General features: G+C 50.1%; 9 protein-coding genes across 9 annotated transcripts; 3 read left to right on the top strand and 6 right to left on the bottom strand.

Moving 5' to 3' along the window:
• Positions 1 to 445: 445 nt before the first annotated feature.
• Positions 446 to 2,366, bottom strand: A1O9_11373 (CTP synthase; the record flags this gene model as incomplete). The annotated part of the gene is made up of 3 exons (XM_013399667.1): positions 446 to 1,630; positions 1,683 to 2,154; positions 2,206 to 2,366. 3 exons carry the CDS (start codon positions 2,364 to 2,366, stop codon positions 446 to 448), a joined length of 1,818 nt encoding a protein of 605 aa, XP_013255121.1.
• A 459-nt stretch (positions 2,367 to 2,825) lies between these two features.
• A1O9_11372 (structural maintenance-chromosome 3 (chondroitin sulfate proteoglycan 6)) lies at positions 2,826 to 6,378 on the bottom strand (the record flags this gene model as incomplete). The annotated part of the gene is made up of 3 exons (XM_013399666.1): positions 2,826 to 3,154; positions 3,206 to 6,296; positions 6,346 to 6,378. 3 exons carry the CDS (start codon positions 6,376 to 6,378, stop codon positions 2,826 to 2,828), a joined length of 3,453 nt encoding a protein of 1,150 aa, XP_013255120.1.
• Positions 6,379 to 7,541: 1,163 nt separating this feature from the next.
• A1O9_11371 (uncharacterized protein) lies at positions 7,542 to 8,930 on the top strand (the record flags this gene model as incomplete). The annotated part of the gene is made up of 3 exons (XM_013399665.1): positions 7,542 to 8,351; positions 8,401 to 8,697; positions 8,766 to 8,930. The coding sequence occupies 3 exons, from the start codon at positions 7,542 to 7,544 to the stop codon at positions 8,928 to 8,930; spliced, it is 1,272 nt and encodes a 423-aa protein (XP_013255119.1).
• Positions 8,931 to 10,719: 1,789 nt separating this feature from the next.
• Positions 10,720 to 11,673, bottom strand: A1O9_11370 (uncharacterized protein; the record flags this gene model as incomplete). Its single annotated transcript, XM_013399664.1, has 1 exon — positions 10,720 to 11,673. The coding sequence occupies one exon, from the start codon at positions 11,671 to 11,673 to the stop codon at positions 10,720 to 10,722; it is 954 nt and encodes a 317-aa protein (XP_013255118.1).
• A 963-nt stretch (positions 11,674 to 12,636) lies between these two features.
• On the bottom strand, positions 12,637 to 13,209 carry A1O9_11369 (uncharacterized protein; the record flags this gene model as incomplete). Its single annotated transcript, XM_013399663.1, has 2 exons — positions 12,637 to 12,701; positions 12,774 to 13,209. 2 exons carry the CDS (start codon positions 13,207 to 13,209, stop codon positions 12,637 to 12,639), a joined length of 501 nt encoding a protein of 166 aa, XP_013255117.1.
• Positions 13,210 to 13,822: 613 nt separating this feature from the next.
• On the top strand, positions 13,823 to 15,640 carry A1O9_11368 (Atypical/RIO/RIO1 protein kinase; the record flags this gene model as incomplete). Its single annotated transcript, XM_013399662.1, has 1 exon — positions 13,823 to 15,640. One exon carries the CDS (start codon positions 13,823 to 13,825, stop codon positions 15,638 to 15,640), a length of 1,818 nt encoding a protein of 605 aa, XP_013255116.1.
• A 772-nt stretch (positions 15,641 to 16,412) lies between these two features.
• A1O9_11367 (uncharacterized protein) lies at positions 16,413 to 17,930 on the bottom strand (the record flags this gene model as incomplete). The annotated part of the gene is made up of 1 exon (XM_013399661.1): positions 16,413 to 17,930. One exon carries the CDS (start codon positions 17,928 to 17,930, stop codon positions 16,413 to 16,415), a length of 1,518 nt encoding a protein of 505 aa, XP_013255115.1.
• Positions 17,931 to 18,967: 1,037 nt separating this feature from the next.
• Positions 18,968 to 21,016, top strand: A1O9_11366 (F-box and WD-40 domain-containing protein MET30; the record flags this gene model as incomplete). The annotated part of the gene is made up of 1 exon (XM_013399660.1): positions 18,968 to 21,016. The coding sequence occupies one exon, from the start codon at positions 18,968 to 18,970 to the stop codon at positions 21,014 to 21,016; it is 2,049 nt and encodes a 682-aa protein (XP_013255114.1).
• Positions 21,017 to 21,885: 869 nt separating this feature from the next.
• On the bottom strand, positions 21,886 to 25,006 carry A1O9_11365 (minichromosome maintenance protein 4 (cell division control protein 54); the record flags this gene model as incomplete). Its single annotated transcript, XM_013399659.1, has 3 exons — positions 21,886 to 22,473; positions 22,530 to 24,667; positions 24,715 to 25,006. The coding sequence occupies 3 exons, from the start codon at positions 25,004 to 25,006 to the stop codon at positions 21,886 to 21,888; spliced, it is 3,018 nt and encodes a 1,005-aa protein (XP_013255113.1).
• Positions 25,007 to 25,476: the final 470 nt, after the last annotated feature.

The following is a 25,476-nucleotide window of genomic DNA, read 5'->3' as shown; positions in this document are numbered from 1 at the left end:
GGATGTACACTGCTCACAATTGGCAGCAAGCGTCGCCAAATCAATGATTCAAGATACTTCAATCAGACAATATACCAATACTATAAATGCGATCGCTGAGTTCGATAAGTCTCGCGTTTACTACGAGTCAAAACATTTGCGAAGACGTTCCACTCGTGCCAAGTGCGCCCATATCGCAGGCCATAAACTGCCGGCAGAGACTGCCCATTGGCAGGTGGTTTTTCCTCAGCCCATGCCATGCCATATCTCCACCACTTCTGAAGATGATCGATGGCCCTCGAGGATAAACCCAACCAAATTGCTAAGCAACCAGTATCTATCAAAACCCAAGCTCAATTGCCTGGCTGTGTCATGCTGCATTTCGAAGTAAACGCGCAAACTTGGGGAGAGCGTCACTCCCGCCCGCATCAAAGGTCATCTTGTGTAGTAACATGCATAGAAGAGCTTAGAAGCCGGACGCCGACCGGGGATGATGAATTCCATTCGTCAAGGACCCATTCTGCGCATGGAGGATACCGTTCACGCCATCATGATGTTGCAGCGGGGATTGATCCTTGGCGAGAGTCGCGGTGGTGACCTGGTCCAGTACTCCAGCACTGGCGGCCACAAAGCCCAGATAAGGCGGGCTGGGACGCAGGACGCGACTGAGGTATTCGGGGTGAAACTGGACGCCGACGAAAAAAGGGTGGTCCTTTAATTCGACGATCTCCATGCGCTCGCCTTGGTCGTCCTTGCCGATAAAGGTAAGGCCTGCCTCCGACAAGCGTTCGATGTACTCCGGGTTGACTTCATATCGGTGGCGGTGGCGTTCGAGGACGCTGGGTTCGTTGTTGTAGAGTTTGCGGAGGCGCGACCATTCGGTGTCCTCTTGGAAAAGGGTCGGCCGGAGGCCCAGTCGCATGTTGCCGCCCATGGTAGCCTTGTCGATTTCAGGCATGAAAATGACTACAGGGTCGGACGTCTGGGCGTTCAATTCCACCGACGAGGCTTCTTTCAGTCCGCAGACATTGCGGGCGAATTCGATCACGGATATTTGCATGCCCAGGCAGATGCCAAGGTATGGCTTTGGCTTGGTTCGTGCCCAGTTGGCGGCAGCGACCATGCCCTCCGTTCCGCGGTGACCAAATCCTCCAGGGACGAGAACACCGTCTGCCGTGCACAGTTCGTGCCACGCTTTGTGGTATGATTCCGGGGAAGCTTCCATAGTGGCCTTTTCTAGGCTGCTTGCGTCGATCCATATCAGGTTTAATTTTCGGCGGCATGCCATGGCACTATGCTCGAGAGATCTGATTACAGAAAGATAGGAATCGTGTAGATTCGTATACTTTCCGACGAGAACGATGTTTACTTTTTCGGTCTCAAGAAACCGGTCTTGTGATGTGGTCAGTGACTTCCAGTCGTGCCAGATAGCCTGGCCTTTGGTAACCAACGATGGTGCAATAGAATAGTCAGCGAGGCGAAATAGACCTCGTAGTTGGGTGAGCAGGCCTTGTTGCTCTAGAAGCATGGGAACATGATAGGTGGAAGAAACATCATGCACAGCAATGACTTGCTCGGGCTCGACTTGACAGAAGAGTGCGATCTTGTTCGTTGTTGCCTCGATGAGCGGTTCTTGACAGCGACATGCGATCTATATATCTGTTAGTTGTGCAATGCTTGCGTAGTAGGAGCTGACGGATTACCAGGTCGGGAGCAAGACCAGCTGACCGTGCATCTCTGATTGCTTGTTGAGTAGGCTTTGTTTTTTGTTCTCCGCTGATCACCGGGACGAGCGAGACGTGGATTTGGCAGAAATTATCTCGACCTGCACGTCGTCGCAATTGCCGCATAGCCTCAATAAAGGGCGCGCTCTCTATATCGCCAACAGTGCCACCAAGCTCAATTATGCAAACATCCGGCTGTTCATTGGTGTCGTCCACAGGCACTCTCGCAACTCTTTCGATCCAATCTTGAATTGCGTTGGTGACATGTGGCACAACTTGTACCGTTTTCCCCAAGTAATCACCACGTCTTTCGCGTTCGATGACATGCTGATACATCTTTCCGGTTGTAACGCTGTTTTCTCGGGTCAGGGTAATATTCAGGTATCGTTCGTAGTTCCCGAGGTCGAGGTCGACCTCACCGCCATCATCCAACACAAAGCATTCTCCGTGCCTGTAACATGTCAGTAAATGTCGTAGCCCAGCTGCAATACTTCAGTCATACTCAGTCGGAGCCATAGTGCCTGCGTCGACATTGATGTAAGGATCGATCTTGATAGCGGTGACTTTGAGTCCGAGGGTCTTCAACAAGAGTCCAGCGGAAGATGCAGTGATTCCCTTGCCAATGCCGGAGATAACTCCCCCGGACACAAGTATGTACTTCATGGTGTCGAAAAGGAGAAAGGAAGGTCAAAATGTAGGTCGCCGTCGCTGGCCAATGCCAGCGGGAAGAAAGGGAAAGGAAAGACTTCGAGGCAGGGCGGCCGTCACAGACTTGAATCTGTTTCGCAGCGGGGCTCAAATTTTTGTCTTGGCGCCATCCAACGCGTAAAGTGGAACACGTAACATTTGGACGCGACGCGAAGACTAGGTAATCTGCGCGATTGTGCATTCTATTGGCAGTTAGGACGGCAAAAGCAAACAGACATCATGTGTAGGTACATTTGAAGATCTGATCTGATCTGATCTCCACAAGACTGGCTCCGTCACGTCACGTCACGGGTGGGCTAAGTGTTCATAAGAAACGAAAATTAGCCCGGGTTTGTTCAAAGAAAGAAAGCATCATCTCTCATAACCACAACCCCCAGTACCCAATGAGATCTCGTACCATGCATTTGTTCCATTTCACTGGGTTTGGCTCTCCACAAAATCCAAGGCGTTTTCAATTGATTCGACGCGGATACTAGAGACGTTATTCGCAAATGTTACTCCATAGACTTTGTCAGCAACCCTCAGCATTTCCGGTCTGAAAGTTGTGCAGATGAACTGGCCGCTAGATGGTCGATCATCACCAGTCACTTCTTCTTCGTCAACCTTATTCGCTAGGTACATGAGATGGTCGGCAACAGCGGTACGATATTGAGCGTCAAGGTTTGCATCGATTTCATCGAAAATGTAGAATGGTGCTGGATCTGTCGCTTGAATGGCGAAAATGAGTGCTAGGCTGCACAAACCTAGCAGTTTGGTTAGGTGTGAGATTATGATACATTGAGGAATAAACTTACTCTTCTGTCCACCACTGAGTTGCTGAATGCGCTGTTGGTCATCATGCTTGCTGTTAAAGCTCACACTGATTCCGACACCAGTATAGTTCTCGACACTACGTTTATTGACGGGCTCCTCGTCAGACTCTTCATCATCTGCTTGACGCGCGTCGGTTTTCCGTTGAATGATCAGTCTCCCTCTGCCTGCTGGAACTAGTTTATGGAAGACTTCCGCAAACGCTTTACTGACTTGTTTGAAAGTTCGTTCAATAGCCTCGTCTTTTCTCTGGTCAAGGACCTCGATCAAATTCTGGATGGACGTCTTGGCCGCTTCGAGATCCTTTCTCCGAGCGTCGAGTTCCTCCCTCTGCTTTGTCGATTTTCGGTAATGTTCGAAAGCGTGCTTGTTGACAGAGCTATACTTCTTCAACGACTCTTTCACTTTCTGGAGTCGTTTCACAATTGTATTAGAGTCCATGGAACGATATTTTGTCCTCGATTCTTCTGGTATTGCACCCAGCTCGCGAATGTTCTCCAAGACCTCTTGTTTTGAGGCCAGTAGAGCGGCTTTCTTTTGCACAGATTTTTCAAGTCGACGCTGATGCCGCTCAATCGCTTTTGCCAATTCTTCTTGTTGTCTGCGGGTCTCAGCAGCTTGTGCCTCGAGTTCAGCGACTTCGCTTGCAGATGTCTCTAATCGCTCGTCGAGATTGTTCAGGTTTCGCTGGATGGAACCCAAATCTTCAGTTAGACGCGCCAATTCAGCACGTTTGATTCGCAGAGTTGTGGATGTGGTTGTTTCGGAGTCTCCCTCATCGGTCTCGAGGGCTGCCAGCTGTGGTCGCAGGCTCGAATTCAATCTGACTTCGAGGTTCGCCTTTTTGGTTTCGATGTCTGCTCGTGATGCGGAGAGGTCATTATATTCAAGTCTCAAGGCCTGAATACTTGCTGTTAAATTCTCCAGTTGAGATTCCTCTGCTGCCGTCAGGGCTTTCTTAAAGTCTGAGGACAATTCTGATTGGTATGCAGTTTGTTGGTCGCTCAGGGCTTTCACATTGGATGCAATGGTAGCTTCTTGTTTCTTCTTTGCATCTAGGTCATCCTTCTTTCGCTGAAGCATATCGACTTGATTTCTGAGTTCTTGTCGTTGCAATCTCTGGTATCCTTGGCTCTGATTCTTTTTCTGCTCCAACTTTTGGACATCTCCTACCGATATGGTGATTGTTTGGTCAATTTTCTCAATCTTCCGCTTGTTCTCATTACTCTCTGCCCGAATTTCCTCAAACTTCTCGCGGGCCGAAGTTACAGCTTTCGTTGCTTTGAGTCGAGAAGCACGTACATCATGGTACCCGCCAGTCAAAGCGCCTTTCTTGTCAGACCTGTCACCTTCCGGGGTTACTGCAGTCAGCCCATGAGTTCGAGCATATTGAGCCGCAATGCTGAGATTTTGAGCAATGATTGCTTTCCCAAAAACTTGTTGTACTGCCTTTTCGAACTTTGGGTCATAATTGATGAGAGACATTAGTGGTCGGGCGTCCTGCGCATTTGGGAAATTGGCCATTTTAGGCTTCAGGCGGTTCAATGGCATGAACGTGATGCGTCCCGCACGCTCAGTATTCAGTATCTCCATGACCCTGCTGGCAGTTTCGTCGTTATCAACCACATAGTGAAAGAGGGATGCCCCTGCAGTGACTTCAATTGCCGTATGATGCTGAGGTACGTCAATAAGTTCTGCAAGTGTGCCGTAACAGCCCTCAAGATTGTACTGTTGCTTGATCCGTCGAATCGCCTCCAAGCCTCGACTGGTATTGCCGTCCATCATATGGGACAAATTTCGCTCTGCTTTTCTAAGGTCATCTTGTGCTGCGGCATATTCCGAGTCTAATTGTGCCTCTCTTCGCCACAAGAGCTTCCTTTCATCCATCAGTGCCTCCTTTCGTTCATTCGCCGCCTGTATCTCACGATCAATCGATTCGTCTGGGCCACCAACCTGCCCTTGAAGTTCTTGAATCTCCTTCTCCAGCTGCGAGATTAGTTTCTGGTCATTGACGATGCCTTCTGAGGTTTGCATGCGAGTGGCCTTGAAGCGAGACAGGGATTCAAAGGCCTCATCGATCTGAGTCCGCAGCCAGCTGTCGCGGTCCTTCTTGGTTTTAAATCTCGAGGTTCTGCCTTGCTTGGAATACAGGCGTTGCAAATTTGCCTCGGCGTCATCTAACCGAGATTTGACGGAAGATTCTTTTGCCAGTTGTGCCTCAAATTGAGGAATCACGCTCTTGAGCTCTTTTTCAATCTGTCGAATTTGAGCTCGCACATTCTGGAGTTCTTTGTCGCGAATTTCTTTGGAACGCTGGCTGGCAGCTTGTCCATGAGACATGTTCCGCTCTTCGAGCTCGACCTGGGCCCGTGACTTCGCCTTCTCGCGCTTTTCGTCTTCGTATTGTCTCTTCTCGAGCCGTGCGGCATGGATTTGTTGATTTAACAATTGGATTTGTTGAGTAATTCCGACCAATTCCTCCTCGCCTTCCGCATATCGTTCGCGGTTTTCATCAGCATCATCGATGCCTCCAGCTCTTCTATCATCCAGTCCAGCCAAGGCTTTGTTGATCTCCTCTTGTTCTCGGTGGAAGAGAGTGTACTCCAAAGCGCGCTTCTCGCGGTCCTGATCTTGGAAGTTGCGCAGCTCGTCTTGTTCTTCCTCGAGTTCAGCAAGCCGCTCATGGATCTGCTCAAATGTCTGGTCGATGGCAGCAAGCTTATTGTTTGTTTCGCTCATGATTTTCTGGGATTCTTCCTTTTTGGCAACAAATTGTTGTGTTCCAGCAACGCTCTTCAGGACATCGAGGCGTTCAGAGTCCTTCATATTGGTCAGACGCGTGATGCGACCTTGTGGGACGATATAGTAAGGGTTGGCTCGCGAAAAGCCGGCATTCTCAAGGAGTTGCATGACATCCTGCTTAGTCGCGATTTTGCGATCAAGCGAATACTCGTCCTTCTTGAGCCCAATAGTTCGGCGCAAGATAAGCTCGTCATTACCAGTAGGGAAGCGGCCATCAGAGTTGTCGAAGACGACCTCGACGTAGGCAGACATCACAGCTGAGCCCGATCCTTCCTGAGCCTGGTTAGCGAGGCTGATATTTTGGGTGGTTGATGGAACTTACATGAATGAGAGCCTGCCTCTCCTCGCGTCCCATCTGCGAGTAGGCATCGCTGAGCACGAAGCGAATGGCGGCGAAGAAATTGCTCTTCCCGGAGCCATTGCGACCGACAATGACGTTGAGCTTTGGCGAGAACGGATCAACAACAGTCTGGTTCTTGTAGCTGCGGGGAAAGTCAGAAGAGAAGGCCCTTGAAGGGTTCAGGTGTGGCTTCTTGCCTTTTGAAGCCCTGAATGGTTATCTGCTTGATATGCATTGTGTCGCAATCGCCTCAGCGGCCTGATCCAGTGATGCAGAGTAACGCATATGTGGATAGATCGAAGGGGAACTCAGGATTGCAAAAAGATGCGGAACGCGATGCCTCCAAAACGCGTCTCCCACTGGTAAGTACTTAAATTGTCTTGGCGGGCGCGACAGTAATTACATACCGTTCTCGTTGATTGGGAAGGAGCGGCCACCAGTTTTCCAACCTGGTCTTGCGTCACTAGTAACTGCTAATTAGTACTCCGTGCTGCAACCGCCAGCATACAATATTCCTGTTACTACTTCCTATCAAATTGTACCAGAGATTGGTGTGAGGCTAAAAGTAATCACCCATAAGTTGCTCCTGCTGGTCTTCCTTGAGCCGCACACGTGATAGGAGGTATTCGTCGGACCTCTTCCGTACGAAGTACGGAGGACATGCGCACTGATAGAGAGAAGCTATCCCGCAACCGATAACTGTGGTTAACTAATTACCTGAATGTAACGCCCAACGCTATTGCTAAATCATTCGTGTACGTATTTCCCAGAAGAAGCTAACCTAAATAAATGGATATACCAAAATATCTTCCTGTCTCGACGCCATTGATGCCAACAACTCGTTGCGAGTAGGATGCTCAATTCTCAGCACACAGTTACCTTTTCTCTGGCTTTTACCGCCTTCAGCTTTCGGCCTTTGCCAATTCGAAAGATATTCTCCCTTCATCTCATCATGAGCTTCTGACTCCTCAGTCGTTGGCGGAGCTGCCCAGACCCCTGTTGGGTTTGGCCCTGCTCGTATGGCTGCCTGCCGCTCGGTGAGGCGGAGTTACAGGCAGCGCTCCGAGACCGGACACTCCGTGGAAATCTTATCAGATAAGATCCTCCTTCTCCCTTCCCTACGTATGTACGAGTAGAAGATGCCGTTATCTACTTGCATATTCAATCTATACAAGAAAATGTCTGGCAAGCCGCTGCTCATCCTCAAGCTAGCAGGTTACTTTCTAACCTCTGCTATCTATCTGCTCGAATCCTTGGTGTCGGCAAAGATCAACCGCTGGACTTATAACGTTGGGGATAACCCCAAAAATGTGGTTGTCATTGGTGCATCGTTTGCTGGCTTCCACCTCGCGAAGCAACTCGCCCAATCCATCCCCAGCGGCTACAGAGTGATACTAATCGAGAGACATTCGCATTTCTTTTTCACATGGAACTTTCCACGATCAACTGTCGTCCCCGGTCATGATCACAAAGCATTCATCCCTTACCTGGATCCGCTGCCCTCAATCCCAGAAGGAGCATATGTATTCACACGAGGCACTGTGGTCTCCCTTGATTCTAAGAAAGTCGTTCTGGAAGATGGGTCGGAGATTGAATATGAGTATCTCGCGGTCGCGACGGGCTCTCACGCAAGATATCCGGCCAGGCTTCAGGCTATTGAAAAGGCGGAGTGTATCGCATTTTTCAAAGATCAGCAAGAACGCATCAAGCAAGCGCAGAGGGTCATTGTGGTCGGAGGAGGTGCAGCTGGTATGGAGGTAGCCAGTGATGCGAAGTCCAAGTATCCTGAAAAGGATGTGACCTTGATACACTCGCGGGATCGCCTTTTGAACAATTTTGGTCCACTGCTTCATACCAAGGCAATGGAGGCGCTTGACGCCCTGGGCGTAAAGACTTATCTTAATGAGCGTGCCACTACTGGGCTGGATGAAGACCAACCGAAGGAAGTCATACTTAAGAATGGACTTGTCCTTCCCTGCGATACCCTAGTGAGTCTGCTGATCACACCTTCCCACAATCATCTAACAATCGTGTCAGGTTCGCTGCACCGGTCAGTATCCGCGTGTTGATCTAATCAAAGAGTTCTCTCCGGCATCGATATCTCCATCCGGTAAGATACTTGTCGACCAGAGTCTGAGGATGGCCAACTCGCCAAACGCGAACATTTTCGCTGCAGGCGACGTCATTGATGCGCCAGGTCCAAGTCTAGGACGAGCAGCGTCCATTCAAGGCATGTTCGTGGCAGACAACATTGTGCGTGCCATAAAAGGCAAACCCTTGAAGACGTTCAAGCCTGGCCTTGTCAACTGGTCAATCGAATTGACACTTGGCTTGGTAAGTGGGGCTTCTATGCCATTTCTTCTGGGTGTAGCGATAGCTAACGGCATTGGTTGCCAATCCAGGGCAAGGATGCAATGTATGTTAGTGATGGTGTGCGGGAAGCCTCATTTGATCGTAAGATGCCCCATGAGGATCTCTGGGCGAGGCAGGTGTGGAAGATGATGGGCGTGAAGCCATTCGAAGACCCCAGCTACGTCGATGAAAGCAAGGCTGTAGAATCCTCATAAGAGGACTTTCAAGCTCTCCTTGTATGTAGACATCTTGTTGTGGGGTGTCGAGCCTCTCAGGGGTGGGTTCCCGGGGCGTATTCTGATCCAGCGTTGCCAGTTCCATTCTGTTAGCAGGCGATCCGAACTTAACCGCTTGCCGAGCCCGGGGTTTCTTATCTTAACTGCTTGTTTTCCTTGCAGGCGTATTTGAAAGTGAAGCAACCAAGACCCATCAAACGCCTAGTTGAAGTCTACAATTGAGGAAGTGGTTGCCATCAAACAACGCTTTACGTCAATCCAAGGAGGCCCTTTACCAGCACTGATGCACTGGTCGTAGGCAGCAAAAGGGAGAAGAAGCAAGTGCAAGATGATAAAAGAAAAGAAAAGAGAACGCTGCTCCAACCAGCCTTGTTCTAGTATTGCCTGCCTCAGTCGTATGTACTCGTAGGTCTCCCGTACTTTCAGGACGCCCACGATCGATCAGCACGGTATTTACCCACTGTCACTCTGGTTGTCGAGAGGTTCCATGCATTTACCGAAGAGCGGGACCAGGGACCGGGAGACCAGGGACGCCTGAAAAATTCCCCATAGGGGTCCAAGTGGAGAGATACGCCAATGAGGCCCCTCCAACTCCTGATGCAAAAACAAGTGCTGGAGGTTTACGAGTACAGTAGGCAGCAAAACAAAACGCTCCCAAGGTTGTAAATGTGCGTTCGATCTTCCCGTCGGCCCAGGCCCTCAGGAGTCAGGACCCTTGCTCAAACTCGACTCACAAAAAAGCCTAATCAGGGCCCGGGGCTCAAGCGAGCCAGCGTCGGTGACCCCTGGTACGGATCGCTCTTTGGTCTTTCTATTCTCAGAACGAAGACTAGTCGTACTTAGCCAGCTCGATGCCTTTTTCTCATGGGACCACCGGGTGGGTGAGGACGGCACTGAAAAGCTAAAAGTTAAAGGAGCAGAGTTTCATCCTGAGGCTGCGCCCCGATCAAGTGGAACTGTGACACACACCGGGCACCCACCAGGGACGGAGGAAGAGAGAGGAAAGAAAGATGGCCCAGCCTTCCGTCGCTCCCATAGGCCCTGTGACTTGACGGGCGAACGAACTAAGTAGCCTGACTAACTACGATCCAAGGCTGACTCGTACAAGTCCCGAGTATATTGTTGGATGCTTTTCGCATTTCCGAGTGAGAGAGGATGTACCTCAGATGGTGAAATCTTCTTTTCACGAAAGTATCTGTGCCCGTCTCTGTCTGTCCGATATCGATATCGGGCATCGACTAGCATTTTATCCGCGCCACATTATCTTAGGCCGTGAACCAGAAATCCACTCCTGATTACCATTGCTGCATGTAAGTCTCCTCTTTCCTTTGATACTGCTGACGAACGTATCTCTGACTTTTGTTCGTTCAGAATCACGGGGTGAGAATTATGTGCTATAGTTTGGTCACCTACGCGTGCGGGCATGTGCGGAAATCATATGCTCTGGACTGCAAATGCGAGCATGAACGGAGTAGTGGGCCTTCGAGTTCTAGGTGCAGCGATCATTGTGCTGGGTGAGCCATCGCTTCGCCATGTATCGCCTGCCAGTCGGACGGTGTCAAAGACTCCGTAATATGGTATACTGTGGAAATTGAGTATTGATTATTGTATAAGAGGATAGTATGGAGTTGGATGGTAGCGTCGGAGGACGGCGATGCAAAGACATGCATGGTCTGATGCTATTGAGTGGCACATTTGGCTCATCTTGTGAGAAATCAGTCAGTTTCCAGGTGTTTTGCGTTGTGGTATGAGTCGATACTTACGGTACCTACTTCAACAGCAATGAATGCACCCAAGCGAGACCGCTATCGGGACCGTGCAAATGGACCACCTGGTCCGCTAAACCTGCAAAATGCCTCAGATTCTCCGCATCCACGCCTTCCTCTTCACATCCGCGGATTATGTTGTGCATCGCAACCCGCATCATTTCCATCGGGTTGCCGTGGTTGTTATCTTGATCGTTGTTGTCGATGGCTGTTGCAAGAAGCTCGTTGTGCGGGATCAAGGCTGTGAGAAGAGGGTTGAAATAAGTGGTAACCACCTCCGTGAGACCACCAGTGGTTGCGGTTTCCTTTGCTCCATTCGCACCGGCAGTGCTCTTCGCGCGGTCAAGCTGCTTCTGAATCATAGCCAAAGCCGTCAGAGATCCAATGAACATTCCGATCATCCCAGCCAAGAGAGCAAGGTCATAACCAGCCGCGACCCCGGGATCTTCTCCTTTGTAGTCTGGCGCGCCAATCGCGCCAATGAGGTCCTTGACCCCGCGGCTTTCAAGTAGGCTTTCGTCCTCACCACTGATCAAGACGACTGATACCGGAGTGCCGACATTCTGAGGCGTCACCATAATACCTCCATCAAAGTAGCTGGCGACGCCGTGATCTTTAAACCACTTATCGGCGTCTCTTGCATCCCTTGGAGTTCCATTTGTCAGATTTACCATGGTCTTGCCCTTTAAAACGCCGCTAGTGACGAGTGGTTCAAGACCTTGATAGATATTCTTGTACTCAAGGACACAGAAGACGATCGTGCTGTTAGCTGAAATTGCCTTTGCGAGGTCTGGCTCAAACGAGGCGCCTGCCTTGATCGCTTCTACCACAGTTGGCCTGGTGCTTGTGCGATTCCAAACCGTCAGCAAGCATCCAGACTTAAGGAAGGCATGAGCGAGTGCTGCTCCCATATTTCCCAGCCCAACGAGAGTTATCCCTGACGTGGCTGATGTCATGTTGTCTTTGTAGGATGCGATTGTGTTTTGATAGTTTCAAGATGATTTTGCGCTGATGGTTCGAGTGATGCTCATCCTTGTTCTCTGTGCATGGTTCATATAGGTTTCACTGTCGTCGCTCCGGTGCCCGAGGAGCCCGCCTTTTCACGAGCAAAACCAGACAGCATCACAGTAGCCGGCCAAAAATCCGACAGAAATGGTGCTGGAGGCTTTCGACAGACCACCCGTAGCTGCCCAACACCCCATCATGTGAAAAGAATTGCATAAGCGCCAAGGGCAGGCTCCAAAGGTTATGCCGTAGCATGACTGTTATACCATGAAGATGAGAAATGGTAGAAGGTAACGCTGGAGTTGATGTTGGTCGCGGACCTGCATAAATCACCGCTGTCCTGAATGCTGATTAATGAGTGTGCTGGATAGTGTGAAGACATCCATTGAATTCACATCTGCGTTCAAGACATGTTACCACAAAGGCGCATTTGTTCCTACCTGGAAGAGTTTAAAAGCGGTGCGCGGGGCAATTATCGTTCCGCAACCGCACGCCTTCGTACTCGGATTTGATGTTCCAAGGAGAGACGACAAGGCTGGGCAACCATACCTGCCTTAGGTAGGTAGACAACTGAGGTCCTCATCTTGGCTATTCTGCGGGGTTCACAAACTCTTTACCCGTTCTTTGGTGGTAGGAGGCGGCGAGAAAATCCAAGTCTGTAATAAAGAGAAACAGCCGGTCCTCATCCGTTCCTGGGCATCTCGTCTTTGATAAAGACCATGATCGTCGAACGAGAACGATTTGTACATGATGCGAGCCAATTTATATTCCGTTTAATTGTGACTGTTACCAGACACACCACCATTCTTAGTTGGCAAAAAGGTGGGAGATACCAGGAGGTTTTCCCTCAGTCTGATGTTCTGTATTTCTTGCCAAGCCGCCTCTAAAGCGGCGCCATGATGTGTAGGACATGGTTACAGTGCCAAGGACGTGGCCAGATCAAGTTGGCCTTTGAAGATCACAACACAATCAACATCTTCTTGTGTATGGAGGACCATGATTTGTACCATTAGAACGGCCTGATACTTTGTACAAGTGGCTCATGACCGACTCTTTCCCAACTCGCTCTGAGCAGTTGCAGTCGGTCCACTCTTTACTCTCTCGCCACCTGTGACTTTCTTCTCACCCTCGGTGATATCATGGAGATTGTCACTGCCGATGGGCTCGTTTGCATGTTTCTGAGCCTGGGCGGTTGGACCTCCACGTATTGCCTGATCCAAGCCAGTGATCTCTTTCTCGGCGGCATGAATCCGTGAGATGGTAGAAGAATCGAATCTGCCAGTGTGACCTTGAACTTGTGAGGTTGGGCCACCTTGCACAGATTCGCCCTTCCCTGCAATCTCCTTCCGAGTGATGAAGCTGTTCTCAGAATTCGAAGTTGCTGCCGTTCTGAAATTAGACTCGACACGGAAGGCTCTTCGACCTTGTACCAGACATAATCTGCTATTCGCCGCAGCGCATCTCGTGAATGTTGATAAAAGTGACATGATGTCGGAAGGGGGAAGGGAACAATTGTCAAAAGGGCTGATAGTGATCGTGAAGTGTCGTCGTCTGAGAGAGGAAAGCAACTACTCAATATATAGCCGATAAACCCCATCTACACTTCAAGCAATTCAAACGATGTAGGATATGATGACGATTGGGATTAGTTGTTGACGTCTTTGAAAGCGGCCCCTGGACGGAGCCTTGCATTTCACATGATCCAATTACATCATGCTCCTTCCCGCAAAACGAACCGTTACCAAGAGTTCAGCGCCTTTCTCGCAACAGGGCGAACTTTGTAGCCGTGCCATATGATTTTGGATTGCTTCGGTCGTGCTCTGAACGTACTCATAGTAAACGAGACCGGTTGGGACATCAGAAGGATTTGTGGACGAGTCTCCAATTCCAGAATTGAATATGGAGGATTTAAAGTTGCCTTGGTGGCCTTGGCATCAAGTGACACAAAAATCCATGCACTGAAGTCTCAGTCAGTGAGCCACCAACACAATCCTCTACAAAAAGGAATTCAAGGTTCAGTGGCAATACAACTTTATCAACTACAGACCTAGGAATTACCCTTCTTTTCCAACTTCCTTGAGCGGATTTAACAGTTGAAAAATGCCTGCAGACAACCAGCCAGAAGATGGCGCTGCGAGAGGCATTGCAGACGGGATTTTGCCAACACACACATTCGTTGCCAACCAGGGTTATACGGATACTGGTTCAGCAAATCTGCAGCGAAGATTGGCGCCTGGAAATTTCATACAGGAAGACGACGAATACTCCGATGAAGACGAGGATGGATATTATGAAGATTACGACGCTGATGAAACACTCGACGACCCCGAACAACTTGGCTCATCAAATCCCGCGGACCTGACCAAATCCTATAATAGACAGAGACGACTCAATGAGGTTGCGGTAGACTCAAGTGTACCCTCCTGGCAGCATCCAAAATCGAATCCACAAAAACCGCCGAAACCGAAAATGGGCGAACTCGGTTACGATACGAAGAAGCTCAGGATTGAAGGCCCTGAATCACTTCCAGGAGGGTCACGGCAGCGCGACAAGAGCGACCGGGCTACCACGGAACAAGTGCTCGACCCAAAGACCCGACGGATTCTCTTCCAAATGATCAACTCTGGCATCGTGACAGAAATCAACGGAACTATCTCCACCGGAAAGGAAGCGAATGTCTATCACGGCTTATTAGCATCTGAGGATGATACACTGCCGGACATGCATGTCGCTATAAAAGTATACAAGACTAGCATTCTCATCTTCAAAGACCGTGAGAAATACGTGACGGGTGAATTTCGGTTCCGCAAGGGATTCAATAAAGGTGACAACAGGGCGATGGTGAAACTGTGGGCAGAAAAGGAAATGCGAAATCTGAAACGAATACATGCTAGCGGGATCCCGTGCCCGGAGCCGCTCTATCTTCGACGACATGTTCTTGGGATGAGCTTCATCGGTGACTCCAAGGGTAAGGCAGCCCCTCGATTAAAGGACGTGGAGTTCGTCGAAGAAGATCCGCTGGCACGATGGCGGGCCGTTTACATCGATATTCTCGCATATATGCGCATCATGCTACAACAGTGCAAACTCGTCCACGCTGATCTGAGCGAATACAACATTCTGTACCACAATCACCGGCCCTATATCATCGACGTGAGCCAAAGCGTGGAGGGCGATCACCCTCGCAGTCTCGATTTTCTGCGCATGGACATCAAGAACATGTCCGATTTCTTCAGGCGCCAAAGCGTGTCCGTCTTGTCCGACAAACAAGCATTCGGATTCATTACGAATTTGACGTCTAGTAGTGCTAGTCTCGAGTTTGATTCCTTAAGAGCAGGAATTGACAAGATCATGGCCGAACGGACCGGTCAAGAGGAGGAGGACGAAGTTGAAAACGAGGTGTTCCGCAAGCAATATATTCCCCAGACGCTGGATGAGGTCTACGATGCAGAACGAGACGCGAGCCAAATCAAGACATCGGGCCGCGAGACACTCGTCTACAAGGATCTACTCGCCCCCTCAAAAGAGGAACTCCTCAAGCATGCAGCGGCCGAAGACCCATCAAATAACACATCCACACTCACATTCCGCCCCACGCACACCGAGAACGCACCCTCGACAGCATTTTCAGACGAAGGCCAAGCTGAAGGTGGCGTCTCCTTAGGCCCGGGCCACGCACAGACATCTGACTCCGCGTCGCACGAGGGGGGCAGTGCGCACTCGAACTCCGACGGTGACTCTGACGCCTCCTTTTCGGAAGACGATGGGCCCCCGCGCGGCAAGCGCTTCCAAGACAAGGACAGCAAGCGCGAGCACAAGAAGAAAGTCAAGGAGGAGAAGCGGGAGAAGCGTGCCAGCAAGATGCCAAAAGCGGTCAAGAAGAAGTTGGTCTCTCAAAGCGCGAGGCATAAGCATTGAAATAGCAAGGGCAAGAGTTGAAGAAAGAACGAGAGGGCGGCTATATTCCATCACTTGGAATCCAAGTCCAAGTCCAGCATCATCATGTCTTTGAGCATTAGGTGGCAACCCTGTGGCTATTGAGCTTTCTCTTTCTTCTCGTCGATGGTTCTTGTGCGCATGCCTCGCAGTGGAGGTGCCCCACTGCCATGAAATCAAGTGAGGTCCTGAGCCACCACACCAATGTGAGACAAACCACGGTAAAAAGTTCGACAGTGAAGGGGGATGAGTGAAGCACTATGACAAGTGTCCTAGTCTAGTTGACCCTGTGCGCCATTCGTCAGACATAGTCCGAGTCCGCCAAGTTTTGTTTGGCTCCTTTAAACAGGTAAGTCACATCTCTCAAGGTCTCAGCATCATCAATACAGTTCGAGGGAAAGGAATAATGAAGACACCATCACACAACACTTGATATGATAATTATGGCAGCGGCACTGCGCGTGAATGATGGTTTGATGGTTGTTCCTGTGCTCGGGAGACAACCTCTCATATTCATCGCAGCCCCTGACCATGAGTGCTTTGCACATCCCACATTGCATTCTGTGGGATAGAAAGAAGCTATGATATACAAAGAGAGCCCTGAAGAAGACATCCCGTCCCTTTCTAGAAATTTCATCACCGTTATTCGTCAAAATTCATGCTACGGTCTCTTGGAAATGCGGGAGATTTGGCTGACGATCCTCTCAGAGTAGGCTTCATCAACCCAGATCATCATTCATCTCCAACGCTCTAGCTAGAGTAATCCTCGTCCACCAGCCTTGAGGCGTTTCAGTGCATCTTCTACAGTCTTCCTCGGCAGATCTGGTACGCTGATTGCTCCTCCAGCAGCAATGTCGTCATCGGATTTTGAAATCACATACCTGGGAGGCAGGGCATTGACACCATGCCATATATCACTTGGGAGAAACTCTCCCTGGTCATTCTTGAACTCTAAACGCTGTGCTCGATCTTGATCGTATAGTTGCCCCAGCTTCTCGTGAGCCTCGGCAATCACCCGTTCCATTTGCTTTTTGACTGTCTTACGCCGGGCAACTTCGACAATCAGGCCGTCGTAGGCGTGCAGGAAGTTGGCATAATGGTCACATAGCTCTTCCATCCCACCAATTCCGTCTTCGATCTTGGCTCTCTCTTCAATCCATCGCATGGAATGCCGCGCTACTTCCGCGACGTATCCAGAGAGACGTCCACCAATCTTCTCGACCAGTCTGAAGGCTGTCGCGACATCGTTGTGGGCAGTTTCTTGCCGTTCTCGCCATTGGCTTACCTTCTCCAGTTGAGTCTCCATCTCGGCGTTGCGGTCTTGAAGCTCCATGACGACCTCATCGACTTCGGCAGCGTCCCCTTCGACCACTTCAAGTAGTTCAATGAGCTCCTCCTCGCTCATAGGCTGTGCTGGGTCTTGAAGTGCATGTATATCCGTACCAACTGCATCCGGCAAGCCTTCTGCACTCATAGTCTGGGCGATAGCTTCTCCACCTCCTTCCGTGTGCTTGATAGCCCTGACGCAGTTGTCAAAGTGCGTGGCCAAGCTTTCCAGCCCGTGGGCCATCTCTCTGGCATTGTTTTCAAGTAATGATAGCACCTTAGGGATGGTAGGAAATTGCAGTTCGCTCTCTGTACCAGAAGTCTCCACCCGGTTGTTGAGAACTTCATTAACAGACTGCAAGTCTTCCTCGAGAGTCTGAATGGACTGGTTCATTTCGTGCTGGGCGTTTTGCACATTGTCAATGGCTACTTTCATAGCCACTTGGATGTTCTCAACACCCTTGTCGTCGACGAAGTCATGCAACGTCTTCTTCGCCGCACCGGATGCAACTTCCAGCTCGGCATAAGCATTGAAAGCCTCCTCGATTTGAGTTTGCTTTAAGAGGTCTATGCACTGTAGAAGTCTTGCATCGGTATGGTCCAGCTCTTTGATGACATTTTGAAACTCAGACTGAGTGGTGTGGGCAGCAGCTTCCAACTCAAATTGAATACCACGCAGGATTTTTAGCTGCGCAGCCAAAGCACGTCGAAGATAGGCAGACTTTGCAAGGAGGGCCGTTGTGGATTCGACAGAGGCACGTGCTTCGGACAGGATGGTTGTGGCCCTGTGAACAAGGGGAATGCTGGCCAAGGATCTTTTGGCAGCCACTAGATAGGAGACAAGTGTCTCGACTGCTGCTGGAGGGCGTGTTGCAACCTGCCCAAGGGACTGAGACAGGGAGGAGGCTCCTGAGGCTTGCAGAGTTCGATGGGAAGATTGCGCCATCGTGGGCGAGATTGAACAAGTCTTGACAAGTTCGACGTATTATTTCAGATACAACGCCGGACAAAGGGAGAGGATGGAAGCAGGCATTTTTCGGATGGTTTTTGAATCAATGAAAGGATATCCGGCTCGTACAAAGAGCCAGTGCTCTCTGCAAAGTTAAGAGAGGCAATCAGAACGATTGCTAGCAGACGAGGAGTTGGCTTCACCGGAGATGGCCCGGTGTGATCCCGTCTGGGGTACAGGAAATAGGCAACGAGGGCGGTGCTAGAGACGATCAATAGTAGGCGACTGGCTTAGACGCGGGGACGTCGAGGCTCTGATGGCAGTCAAACATCATATTACAGTTGGCTGACCATGTGGTACCCTGCAAGGGACCGGGGACTGATATTTTTAGGGGGGATGAAAATCAGCTTTGTCATGGGCTGGTGAATGGTCGGTGCAACAGATGATGGCAACTTCGACATGAAGCACGCAATTGTGAGTGATTGCTGAAATCCCGTGAGACGCTAGCGATGGCAGTTTCCGAGACGCTAATGGCTGAATGACGAAGCCTATTTTGTCAGACAAATCCGTGCTACCACTTGAGCATGGAAAAACGGCCAGGCTGACGGTCAGATCAAAAGCCGTGTATGTCCTAAGCCTTGATAACTCATGGTTGGTGTCGTTAAGTTGAGATCCCTGTGGTCCTCAGCGGGTTTATTACTCCTCCGCTCCGATCCACTTTTGACTTTCTCCGCTCTCAGTGCTCAGCGCAGGCAAAGCGAAGATCACAACCAGGGACCACTGCATCTTACCAACCCGCTTTGCCATCTTGCACCATCTGCTCGCCATTCTGTCTCATTAAATCTCTCGGGTCATCCAGTCCCTGGGTCTCTCAGCCTGCTTCTCCTCGACCGTCACCTCTGCACCCGTCTACTGATCTCAGTCTCTCCCACCATTCTTCCCTTCACTCCTGCCGACAATAAGCCATCCACCAACGTCGATAAGCAACGTAGAGACTCACACAGCATGTCAAGTCTACAGAACTATTGCCAATAATGACAGAGAAACACCGGAGGCAGTCCCTCGTACATGACGAGTGGAATGAGGCGGCCAGGAAGAGGCTTCGAGTCACTCCAACCCGTGACGACTACCACGACAACCACGACCACGATGCAATCACCGATTCTGCTAAAGACTTTACTATCGCTTCCACTGCGAAGCATGCTCGCGAGACTGTCGCACCGTTCCTCGCCAAACATATCCCCGCCCAGTACGCCCCTCTAGGGCAATCCAATGCGCCTCAACCATCATTCAAAGCCCGGAAAGACACCAACTCAAAGTTCTGCTATCGCCACAGGCCTGATAAACTCTGTCGAAGACAAGTTGATGAACCATCTATGGAGAAACTGCAACATGATCTCGAGTCTCTCGACCAACAGGATAGGCAAGGCATTGTCCAAGTCTGGTCCTTATTCTCTGCGGCGCCCTCTAAATACCGTAACTTGATGCTGAAGGGCATCCTAGCACAATGTTGCTTTCCCCAGCTATCCTTCCTTTCGGCAAACGTTCGCGAGCTCATTCGCATTGACTTCCTATCTGCTCTACCGTCTGAAGTTTCTTTTCGGATACTATGTTTCCTGGACACCACCTCTCTGTGCAAGGCTGCTCAAGTCTCACGGAAGTGGAGGCAATTGGCAGATGATGACGTGGTTTGGCACCGCATGTGTGAACAACATATCGATCGCAAATGTACACAGTGTGGTTGGGGTCTCCCTCTACTCGAGAGGAAATTGCTGCGCTCATCCAAACGCCAGATTGAACTTCGTGCCGCTGGTATTGCTGCAGAAGGGTTTGCGTATACCGGAGCCGACTCTCAAGAAAGGGGACAGTCTTCAGCACCCCTCGACAACGATAGCCTTAGCGAGGCAACTGTCGTTGAGGATCCTCAAACCGAGGCAGCCTCTCCGATGGTGCTCAGAAGACCTCGGTTCGGCACATCAGATAGCGAACAACTCAGAGCAACCCGTCCCTGGAAGGATGTCTACAAGGACAGGTTCAAAGTCGGCACAAATTGGAAGTATGGTCGGTGCAGTATCGATATTCTGAAAGGGCACTCTAACGGCGTAATGACCCTACAACTATTCGATAACTTCTTGGCCACTGGATCTTACGATGCAACGATCAAGATATGGAACATTGAAACAGGTGAAGAGTTGAAAACCCTACGAGGTCATACCATGGGCATTCGTTGCCTTCAATTTGACGAGAACAAACTCATTAGTGGAAGCCTCGACAAATCCTTGAAAGTATGGAATTGGAGGACAGGCGAATGTATCTCCACATTCAACGGCCATAGTGAAGGGGTCATTGCCCTCCATTTCGACTCCGACATTCTGGTCTCTGGTTCAGTCGACAACACCGCTCGGGTTTGGAATTTCCGAGATAAATCGGTTTTCACCCTTCGTGGCCACACTGATTGGATCAATTCCGTCAAAATTGACTCTTCATCTCGAACGATTTTCACCGCATCAGACGATTGCACCGTCAAACTCTGGGACCTTGACAGGAAGAAATGCATCCACACCTTCGAAGGGCATGTCGGGCAGGTGCAGACTGTTCTGCCACTACCAGCAGAATTCGAAGTTGAAGAATGCCAGGTTGAAGATGATGACGAATGCTCGGAGCCAGAAAGTCCTCATAGTCAATCGACTACCGAGTCCACCTATGGAGGATTCAAGATCATGACAAACAGAGAACGACACATCAACCTTTTCGCCAATGAATCACATCGCCCTCAACCACCAAGGTACATGATCACTTCCGCACTTGACTCAACCATTCGCCTATGGGATGTGCATTCTGGTCGCTGCATCAAGAAATTCTTCGGCCATGTCGAAGGGGTCTGGGCGGTCGCTGCAGATACCCTTCGCATCGTCTCTGGGGCTGAAGACAGAATGGTCAAAATTTGGGACCCCAGAACTGGAAAGTGTGAACGCACTTTCACAGGCCATGCTGGCCCAGTTACCTGCATTGCCCTGAGTGAGAGTCGAATGGTCTCTGGCGGAGAAGATGGCGAAGTTCGCGTTTACAATTTTACTGCATGACACTCCTATTTCCACTACCTTCAATCGTTTCATTTAGCGGGAGTTTTGTCCTCGAAGTGAGCTTCTTGGATCACGTCTATTTCTCAAGGGAAAGAATATGCTTTCAAGATACGGGCTTAGAGATGATGTTCTTTTACTGTTCGGAAGCATGGAAGGTTCTGTGAGGTTTCCCCACGACTGATGAAGGAATGCAATCCGGGATATCATTATTTAGCTCGCATTCGTTTTGATCCCATTCTACCGGCGTATTTCTTTTTTCAGCCCATCGGGAGAGAATTAGGGTTTGCCCTTGCACAACATCACAACGAAAAGGGGGTGGCATGGTATCATCGCTGCCAGGAGGAGTCTGGTATTGTTGATCAGTTTTCAAGGCAATCATTGGGAATTTCACCTTTGCGCTAGTCACGGTCGGTGTAGGTATATTCTTCAGGAAGCAAAGCACCTAGTTATATATAAATCCCGAGGATGGATGGGAGGATGACCGCAATGGTCGAAAAGAAAGTGGACATCAAAACATGGTGATGCATGACCTGCTCATTATTCTGGTTGCATTTACAGTATCCTGACAGTGAATGATAAGTTGAACCTCCCATGCGACAGAAAACATCGTTCAATAATCGTCACCAAGCCCAACAGCAATTCCGTATTGCTTTGTTTGATCTTAGCTCATCTCTCTTCATTTCATCTCGCATACATAATTCCAGTCCGGTCCAATGCGCACGCACGGAGGTTGTGGTGTACATCGATGTTCCGTTCAATGGACAGGACAAGGCTCGTGGCAGAAGCCTGTTGCGCTGTCCCTCCTATACCCATCCATCCAAAGTATCCGAAATCCCACCCAATCATGCATGGGAATACTCCGGCGCAGCTCAAATACCAGTGATCCGTCTGACATTGCGTCTAGCACCATCGCCCACAACCTGGACTTTACCTTCCTGCTCAAGAGCTCTAAGAGCATCTTGGAACTCGGCGCCCTCGATCTCCAGAGAGCTTCCATCGGCGACGCGGCGGTACAGGTCTGCGTATCTGACGGCATTGCCAGATCTGACAGCAGCATCCTCATCGATGGCGGCGAGCACGGCGCGCTTGAGGTCTTCTTTGCGGCGACGGTCTGCTGCGCTGCCACCCTCGGAGAGTAAGCCCATGTCAATGAGCCCGGTTCTCGCGTCAGTGGCAGAGGCTTTGATGGCTGATTTGATCAAGCGGACGGCCTCGTCGACATCGGACTCGTCGACCGTGGCCGAGAGGCGCATCTTTGCGTGTGCTTCACTCAGGCGGATCATTGACTCGAGTTGACGAGTTGTTGCTGTGATGCGGCGGTCGGAAGCTTGAATTGAGTTCCCAAGAGAGCGCATTTGGACATAGGCTGTGGTGAGTGCTTTTGCGGCTGGAGGTGTGAGCGCAGGATGAATATTGGTGCGTGCGTATGAGATGTAAGATGTCAGGAATTCAACTGGCTGTACGAGCAGATTGGTTAGTCGAGGCGGTAAAGGGCATGGAATGGAGGACTTACAAGGACTTCCTCTCTTGTTGCATTTTCTGGAGTGTCTTCGAGATACATGCCAACTAGATGCTTTGCGAGTCTTCGATCGTTAACTTCGTCAATGTTGTCCAGCACAAGATAGACAAGGTCAAATCGCGACAGAAGAGTGGGTGGTAGGTCGATGTTCTGTGGAATGGGTAGATTCGGATTGTACTTGCTTCCAATGGGATTTGCGGAGGCGAGAAGACTTGTTCTGGCGTTGAGGGTGGTGATGATACCCGCTTTCGCAATTGAGACGGTCTGCTGTTCCATGACTTCGTGAAGGACCGACCGAGTCGACTCATTCATCTTGTCAAACTCGTCGATACAACAGACTCCTCCATCAGAAAGGACGAGGGCTCCAGATTCAAGGACAAGCTGCTTGGACTCAGGATCACGAGTCACATACGCTGTAAGACCAACAGCAGACGACCCTTTCCCAGAAGTGTATACACCTCTCGGTGCGATCTTGTGCACATACTGCAAAAGCTGTGATTTGGCGGTAGAAGGATCGCCGCAGAGTAAGACATTGATATCTCCTCTGTATTTAGGACTTCCACCCTTCTCAAACGATTTGTTTGTGCCTCCAAACAGTTGCAGAAGGATACCCTTCTTCACATCATCGAGCTCGTGGATGCTAGGAGCGAGACTTCTTGAAAGGAGGTCGTAGATGTCCTCACGAGCAGCTGTGTCTTTGATCTTCGCTTCTTCTTCTGCTGTATATTTTCTCACCTGCTCTGGAGCGCTTGCAACTTGTTCAGCTAGTTCTTGCTCAACAGTCGAGGTGTCGATGCCAACTTTTCGCTTGTCTACTTTTTGGATATGCAAAACGTCGATGTAAGTTTTGAAAAGCGCTTTAATGGTACGCTGACGTGGATTGACTCGAACAGCATTGCTTCTGAAGATGCCAGTCACCTCAATCCTGTCACCAGCTTTACAAATGTCCACAATTTCGTCATAGCAGCACAAGGACACGCTATGAGGCGTCTGTCCATCTGGGACAGAGTCGGGTGTTTCTTGTAGCTTTATGACTTGTTTATCTGCGAAAATGCAACGATTGTGAATGATTTCCATGCTGTCCCTCGATTTGCAAGCTTGCCGGGGACATTCTGTCGGCTCTGCGATTTTGCCTCGATCGATCGCAACCAGCAAGCTTTGGTTGCAAACAGTACATTTGAAGAAAGCCTCCTTCATATCGGGAATTACTGGAGTGGTTCTTATGACAAGACCTTTGATGCACACAAGCCTATCAAGGTCAGCGGGATCCAGGTCTCGCATGTTTATGGCTTGATCTAGCCCGAAGATCGTGACTTTCCAACGGTGTTCTTGAGCTTGAGTGATGAGGTCTGTCCTGTCGTCTGTAACGTTGCCCGCGGTCGCACCTGGAGTCAAGGCGCTACTTAATTCAGATTGAGGCAAAAGCGGCCCGGAGCTTGCATCCCTGGCGCGTGAAGCGGTTGCCACGTGTGTTCGCTGTTGTTCGCGCATTTGAGTCTGAGCGAGTTCAATCATTACAGTGCGAAGTGTCTGATCCATCAAGGGGACGATTTCTTGAGGATAAGCCTGCATTTGATGCCACAGTTTGTTCGTAGCAGGGTAGGCCTTGAGATTCCGCGCATCAAGGTTCAGCTGCTCAATTCCAGTATGAAGCATGCTAAGCATCATGTCCACATATTCTCGTTCTTGAGCGACTTCGAGATTCTGAGTCTCCTCCTCCGTGTATCCGTCGGCCCACATGCGATATTTCTTGGTATATCCGTGGAGAAAGCTCTTGAAAGCGGCAGTTGAATCGATTATGGAGATATTAGATCCCCATATGACTCTCGAAGAATTCCCGCCAAGTGCGTTGGCTTCAGAGGTGTCAGGATGGAGGTTGGTAAAGGTGGCTTCAGATGCGGGATCCTCGTCTTCTCGCACCGGCATGCCATTTTCTCCAACTAAAATTCGTCGACGTCGCGCGGATGGTCCATCAAAAGTATCTGAGTGGATATCACCTCTTCTCGAATCCAGGCGATTTGGCCCATCTTGACGCACGAAAAGCCCGCTACTGCTGCTTGGAATATCGGATTCGATGCGATTGACATTTCGAATTGGGCTCGAGCTGGGGTCATATCGGACTGGCGATGATTCTATGCCAAATTAGAGAGTGTCCCATGTGTTTTAGAAAATATCATACCATCAATGGGGCGTATCGCTGCTCGAGGTGTTCCTTCACGATCACCAGCATCAGAGGAATTTCTCGGAGGAGAGCTAATAATCATGCCATCATTTGCCAGTTGTGAAGGAGGTGCTGGCGGCTGTCGCACAGGTGATGATTGAAAGAATAAAGGGGAGGAAGATGGCACAGCGCTGCCATGAGGCGCTTGACGTGTGCTTCTTGGGGTTGTTTGCGGCTGTTGCGTAGGAGTCGAAGATTGAGACTTCCGTGACGAGTGCCCTCTTCGACGAGAAGATGGTGTAGAAGACATTATGATCAGTTGTCGGCACCTGGTTTGGAGTGTGTTGGTTCTCAATGTTGAGTTGGTCAGTGAAAGGGGAAATCTCGAAAAAGAGGGGGGGGACGCGTCGCGCCCAGTTCGCGTCACGCGTAAAGTGGTCTTCGGGATTGGCACCGAACAGTTCCGCTTTAGATGCCCACTGCAAATCTCAATGATTGGTAGGGAGCCATTGCTGCCCTTGTGGCCTTTACTATCAACATCGTTGATCCTCTGGATGGCTTCAACAACATTATGAATCGATGAAGCACAATGGAGCCAAGCTCTTCGGCGGCCCAGGCTCTGCGAGAATCGTTTGGCGATCGCAAGCCAATCGACATAAGCCGGAAGATAACGGCATGTGTCGCCTGTCGAAAGCTGAAGATCAAGTGCCACATGTCTGAGGGAAAAGCACCCTGCACTCGATGCCAGAAGCGGAATCTATCTTGTGTTGTTAATCGAAG

This window comes from Exophiala aquamarina (assembly GCF_000709125.1).
Source record: "Exophiala aquamarina CBS 119918 chromosome Unknown aczIA-supercont1.17, whole genome shotgun sequence".
Classification (NCBI taxonomy): Eukaryota; Fungi; Ascomycota; class Eurotiomycetes; order Chaetothyriales; family Herpotrichiellaceae; genus Exophiala; species Exophiala aquamarina.
The sequence above is the reverse complement of the archived record's forward strand: the minus strand, read 5'-3'. Positions and strand labels throughout refer to the sequence as shown.